The sequence below is a fragment of the Panthera uncia genome, chromosome D1 (genome assembly GCF_023721935.1).
Source record: "Panthera uncia isolate 11264 chromosome D1, Puncia_PCG_1.0, whole genome shotgun sequence".
NCBI classification, from domain to species: domain Eukaryota; kingdom Metazoa; phylum Chordata; class Mammalia; order Carnivora; family Felidae; genus Panthera; species Panthera uncia.
The window spans coordinates 8555748-8561818 of NC_064808.1; the positions used below are offsets into that span (position 1 = coordinate 8555748).

Here is a 6071-nt window from a genome sequence, read left to right on the forward strand (position 1 = left end):
AACAGGCCTCTGAAATGTAAAAAGTTTTATGCACAAAGCCCTACACCCTGGGGCCCCACCTGCCCTGACCTGGGACAAGCCCGTGGCTGTCTGAGCGGTGCCATGCGGCCCCGGGATGGCATTCCCTCCATCTCCTGTACAATCGCGGCATTTCCTGCAGTGGCTCGGAGGGACAGACCTGAGGGCAGCAGTCCCCACCGTGGGGAAGGCTGAGCCTGCAACGCCACCTAGGGGCATCCAGAGTATCTGCACCATTGTGGGGCAGGCCACGCTCCATGCTGCCCCTGGTGGTGGCCGCGGGGAGTGCTCTCTCCGCCTGCAAATGCGTGGTTGCCTAGGGACCTCCTCCTCCGAGGACAATTAGGGAAGACGCCTGGCCTCAAGTAGCCACCGATCTCTCCTTATTGCCTGAAATCCTTCACTGGCGGGTCATCCTTATCCTTGTTCCACTCTGTCCCCCATGCTAGAACCTCTGGGGATAGGTCATCACCCCTCTCCTGGGCTGAGCTCCCCCTTATCAGATGTCTTATGCAGTCATGGAACAAAAACCTAGGGAGCGTGGGCTAGGTTTGTAAAAGGAAGGAAGGAAGGGCCTTGGCGGAGCCTCCAAGAAACCTCGTATCCCTTACCATCTGCCTACATCTGCACAGCCCGGGCAGATGGCAGAAAAGGAGATTCACAAGTACCAGCCCTGCCTGTGATGTTGGGAATGGCTGGTCCCAGTTATGAACGGACTCCTTTGGGACAGGACAGGTCGCTGTCTTTCACTGGTCTTTCCCACACTCCCCTTCCCTTGACACGTCCTAGAGCACCCGGCCGCCTCTGCTGCCTGGTCCTTTCCAAGCTCTCGGGACCTGTCACTAATTCTCCTGGGTACTGGCCCTTGAATTTGGAAGAAAGAACTAAATGCCTTCAAAATACAAAGAAACACATTTATAATGGCAGAGGACCATAGAGACGTGGCCTTCAAATGCTAGCATGCTAGGTGGCCCCTTGTGTGTATGCTTGGGCCAGTCTGGTTAGAAATGTCAAATGCGGCCAAGAGAGCTCGGGATCTCCAGACCTCTCCGGGCCTCAGTTTCTTATTTAAAAAAAAAAAAAATTTTTTTTTAATGTTTGTTTATTTTCGATAGAGTCAGGGGAGGGGCAGAGAGAGAGAGAGAGACAGAATTTGAAGCAGGCTCCAGGCTCTGAGCTGTCAGCACAGAGGCTGATGTGGGGCTTGAACTCACGAACTGCAAGATCGTGACCTGAACTTGACGCTTGACTGGGATGCTTGATTGACTGAGCCACCCAGGCGCCCCAGGGGCTTCAGTTTCTTCGCAAGTGGTTGTGGGCACTCCTGGGGTCCACAGCCTATCATTTCCGCGTGTCAGCTGTCAGAGCAAGGATTCTTTGAGAAGTTATGTCCTGTCCAGAGGGGCACAGCTCTCTGGGGATGGTGCGGCTGGGACAGCTGAGGAGTCCTGATTGGTCCAAAGCACCGTGTCTCATGAGCAGTGGCCAATGGCTCCCAAGGGCCATCCGGGCCCAGGGCTGCCGCCTCTGCCCTGCCCCTTGTCACCAAAGGCCTCCTCTCTCCTCCCAGTGGGCCAAGAGGGTTTCTGAGGGTCCCACCAGAGGCCTAAGGAACTTGCCAGGGCACTGACCACCTCTGGGGCTCGGGGAGCACACACAGGCCAGGCTGCTCTGCTGACCCCTCCTCCGGGGCCTGGCACCCTGCACGTGCCCGGGCCACCCAGCAAAGTGATACTATTCACCAGGGTGGCCACCTTGCTGGGAGTGTGCTCTCCTCTCTGCAAGGACTCGGCCTGCTGTCTCTGTCCCCCCTAGACAGCTGCCTGGCCTCTCGGGAGTGGACTGGCATTTGACATGTTGTGTGCGTCGGGGGGGGGGGGGTTGTGGGGAGGTGCCTTGTTCTGGGAGACAGCCTTTCCCTCAAGGAAGCGAAGAAGATGCCCAGGCAGAGTGCTGGGTGAGGAGCAGGGACCCAGCTGTTGCCACCAAGTGGCCTCAGGCCAGGCCCTTCCCTTCCCGTCCCAGCCTCACCTGTGAATGGAAGCTTTCAGTCTTATCATCACTCAGGGCCTTGAATGTGAGGGTGTCATGACTTTGGCAGGGGGTGGGGATCCGACCCCCATGATTCTCTCTGCCAGGTCCGGGGACAGGAGAAGCAATTAGGCAGAGAGCAGGCATGGGCGTCCCCAGCTTCTTGCCCCAAGGGTAATACTTCAGGTCAAGGACGGTGTGGTGGGAAGGAGTCACAGAGAAGATCCACATGCCCACTGACCTGAGCCGAGGTTTAGCGGGTGCCCTCATAGCCCCAGCCGCCCCCCACTCCCACCCCACCACCACTCTCCCCTTCCCCAGGAGCCAGGCTGTCACAGGTGATGAGCCCTGGGCTTCCAGCCGGTGGGGTGGTAGGGCCACCCGGGACACAGGGGACCACACCCAGCCTAGGCAGGAGGTGGAACACAGGCCCAGGTGAGAGGGATGGGAAGTGTGTTCCTGAAGGTCTTTCAGCCTCAAGAGCCTCTAAAGGGTCTCCCAGAAGGGCCAGGGCAGGGGCTCGCAGGTCAGATCACTGTAGCCCGGTGCCTTCAATAGACAAATGTGGCCCAGAGAACAGGGGCAAAGGACTCCCCCAAGGCCACTCGGTGGGTCTCTGCCTCCTGGCTCAGGCCTCCTTCTGCAATCCTGGGTCCTACTGCAGTGTCCCTGCACCCACTGGGGACATACACACCCCCCACTCGGGACACCTGGCTGTCACTGCTGGCTATACTGAAGTCATGGGGAGAGCAAGAGGGGGACGAGGGTCTACTCTGGAGCCCTCCCCAGCCCTGCTAGGAGATGCAAGGCTAAATGGGGAGCCCCCTGAGGTGCTGGCTGTGCTGAACTTCCTGGCCCTTTCCTGGCACACCTGGCTTGACCTGCCAACTGAGCCCACCCAGAAGCGGGGGAGCAGAGCAGCATGGGAGGCAAACCGAGCAAGGGCCCCTGGCACATCCCTTTGGACTTTTCCCAGGCGTGGGACTCAGTCTCTGCCATTGCCTCTGAGCTGGTGGCCCTGGACTGAGATGGCATGGCTGTCTCCCCAGGTTGTGGGGACCCAATGAGCCACGGCACGGGCCACAAGACAGAAGCGTAGGTCTCCAGGACTTTCCAAAGCCCCTTCTGAGAGTTTCTTTGCCCCCGGGGCTCTGTGCACCGACCAGGAAATGGGGAGAAGGGAGTCTGGCAGAAGCCAGTTGACCGGTGAGGTTGTGGGCAGACAGCTGGTCTGAGGATAAACTGGGGACAGAGATGGGGATGGCAGGAAGGTGGCCTTGGGCAGCTCCTCCTTGCTGCCCTCCAGAGACCTTCCAGAAAGCCTCCTGTGGCTCCGGTGGCCACGTCTGGAGTTGGGTTTGTGTGAATGCACTTAAGGGGAGGGGAGAGAAGTTCTCTCCAGAACAGAGGCAGCAGGGGGCGGAGGTGGGGTGACTGCAGCTGGGGAGGGGACAGGGAAAAGGCCGCCTGTGTCAGCACGAGCCTCCTCCCTGGTGCCCCGGACCCTGATTGCAAAGCCCCTTCCTCCAATCCCGACACCCTGCCCAGCATTAACACTCATAAAGTCATCCGCTGATCAAGAAAGTGAGAATAAAATTACTTTTATTTCCAAAAAATGTAGGGGGAGCAGGGAAACAACGTGGTAAAAATTAAGATCAGTTCCCTATGGGTCCATTCTGTCTCTGGGGGAGGGACAGCTCCTTGGGCCTTGCGTTCTCAGTGGGGGGGCCTCGGGCCCACGCTGCCATGGCAAGCCGGAGGTTTGTCACACTAGAGGCTGGTCCCCCCCAGCCAGGGGGACTACAGCCTTCCCCCGAAGGCCCCACTTTGAGCTTGCTTCCGCTCCCCTCCCCTGACGCTAAATATTGGTTAGTGGGTTAGATTTCCGAATGCCCCAGGCCGGAGGCCTCCTCCCTCTCACTTCCCATCCCCTCGGCCACCTGGCCTCCAGCCCCAAATGCCTAGTTGCAGTGTTTACTCGGCCCTCATTAGACCTCCCTCCCAGTCCCCCCCGCACCCCCCCCCGTCCCCGCCCAGCTGCTCAGGGTCACCTCCTCCGGGACTGCCTCCCTCTGTGCCCCCACTGCCCCCTCGACGACAGCAGCGGCCCCAGCAGCCCCCCGCAGTCAGGGCCACCGTGGGCTGAGTGAGCCCGGCTCAGCCGACTGCGGGGCCTGGGGAGGCGGTGAGGGGCAGGTGGTAAAAGTTGTCACAAGGCCCAGCCCTGCTGCCACCCGCCTGTCAGAATGTACCGTATAGCAAAAGGTTAAAAACACCAGAAGATGGGACAGCGGAAGACAGTGTGAGCATGTCCACACTGGCAGCCCCAACTCGGGGGAGGGGCTGCGTGAGGCCTCCCTCGGGCGCCCTCCTGCAGCTGGAAAGGCCCGAGGCCACTTGGCCAGGCGGAGAGACTGGCTGGAGCTGCCTGGCAGGTGAGGGAGCACTTTGGAGAAGGGGTCCATAGCTCCAGAATCTTAGGTCTCTTAGCCCGAAGAGGGTGGGCGGGGCGCAAGGCTGATGCTCCTGGGACCTGACAGGACCTGCCTGACCTGGCCACGGGGGCCTCCGCTGAGCCCACCTTCAGGACCGCCCCCTCGGACCCGAGGTCATAGGCCGTGCGGCCGGGAAGACGTCGGGTGGAAGAGCACAAGCCCTGGGTCAGAGGACACCGGAGGGGCGAGGACACTTCCCGGGGCCCCGGGGGGGTCTGAGCTGGCTGCGCTGCTCAGGCAAAGGCAGTCGGGAGGCGGGCCAGGACCCTGGACATCCGGAGAGAGGTGGCACCGGCAGGGAGGCCCCGAGCACCGGTGGTCCCAGCGTGGGCTGGGCGGGAGACGGGAACGAGGAGGACACAGGCTCCCTGACACCGGCTGACACAGGCGGCGGGGCCTGCAGGGCCGGGGAGAGCATCGCGCCCGGCGAGGACCCCGGCCCACGGACCCCAAGAGCATCTGAGGCAGAAAAGGAGGCGTGAGGCCCAGAGGCCAGGCAGCAAGGCTGGGGAGGCGGGTGTGTCACGGGCCGCATCTGTGGACCTCTGGCCCGACAGAAGTTTAGGGGCAGGAGGTGGGGGCTGGGACGGAGCACCTCTCTCTGCTCCTGGGGTTGGGGGCGGGGCGGAGAGGGGGAGGGGCCGCCTGACAAGAGGGCAGCCCCATGAGGGCGAGAAGGGAAGGGAAAGAGGAGAGGGAAAACGAGAGAAAGACCAAAAATGGGGTCTGTGGGCCAGCGTGTACCCCGGCCTCGCGGACACCCCTCGGAACAAAAGCCCACCCCCCCACCCCGTGGCCAGCACTCTCCCCTGCTCCCCCTTCCCCGCGGGCGCCCCAAAGGCTTCATTTGTGGAGGTACGCGTCCAGCCACAGCTGCCCGGACTTCTTCAGGGACCTGGGAGGAAGAAGGGACAGTCAGGGCCCAGGAGGGGCGGGATCCTCCCCCCACCCCCACCCCCACCTAGGGAGGACAAAGGGAAGGTCCTCAGCCAGCCCAGAGAGAAGCCAGGCCATCCCTAGTAAGGGAGGTGGCCTGGTGGGGACGCCCGCTCTGGCAGGGCGCGGCCCCCTTGCTGTTGTCAGTCCCCAGCTGTCAACAGCTGGTCTCGGCCCTGGGCCCCAGCACCCGTGGCCTCCCCCCTTACCTGATGATGTCCTGCAGGGCCCTCAGCAGTGGCTTCTCCTGGTACTTAATGCCGTGCTTGGCGCACAGAGACTTCACCAGCGGGGCCACCTTGTGGAAGTTGTGCCGGGGCATGGTGGGGAAGAGGCTGGGGGGAGCAGGGCCAGGGTGAGGGCTCTCCCGCTGTGCCCCCAGAGGAGCCGGCACTCGGGCGGTGGGGCCCAGCTGGGCCTCAGCTCCCCTGTCAGCAAAGGGATCGATCCCCCTGCCCTGTAGGCTTACAGGATCGAGGGAGGCCGTTGGTACAAGCTCTCGAATCACTAAGCTTGGGCCACACGTGAGGGGTGGCCGTCCCCGGTGCAGAGTGAGCCCCCCTCCCTGACCTCGGCTGCAGAGCTCGGTGC

General features: G+C 62.0%; 1 protein-coding gene across 1 annotated transcript in view; it reads right to left on the bottom strand.

Moving 5' to 3' along the window:
* Positions 1–5339: 5339 nt before the first annotated feature.
* LOC125911228 (acyl-CoA 6-desaturase-like) overlaps positions 5340–6071 on the bottom strand; it is a 32137-nt gene continuing 31405 nt past the window's right edge. Inside the window, exons 11-12 of the mRNA XM_049614975.1 lie at positions 5690–5815; positions 5340–5439 (exon numbers count right to left, since the gene is read on the bottom strand). Coding sequence (XP_049470932.1) covers positions 5388–5439; positions 5690–5815 — 178 coding nt within the window. The 3' untranslated portion in view covers positions 5340–5387. The remainder of the gene's footprint in view (positions 5440–5689; positions 5816–6071) is intronic.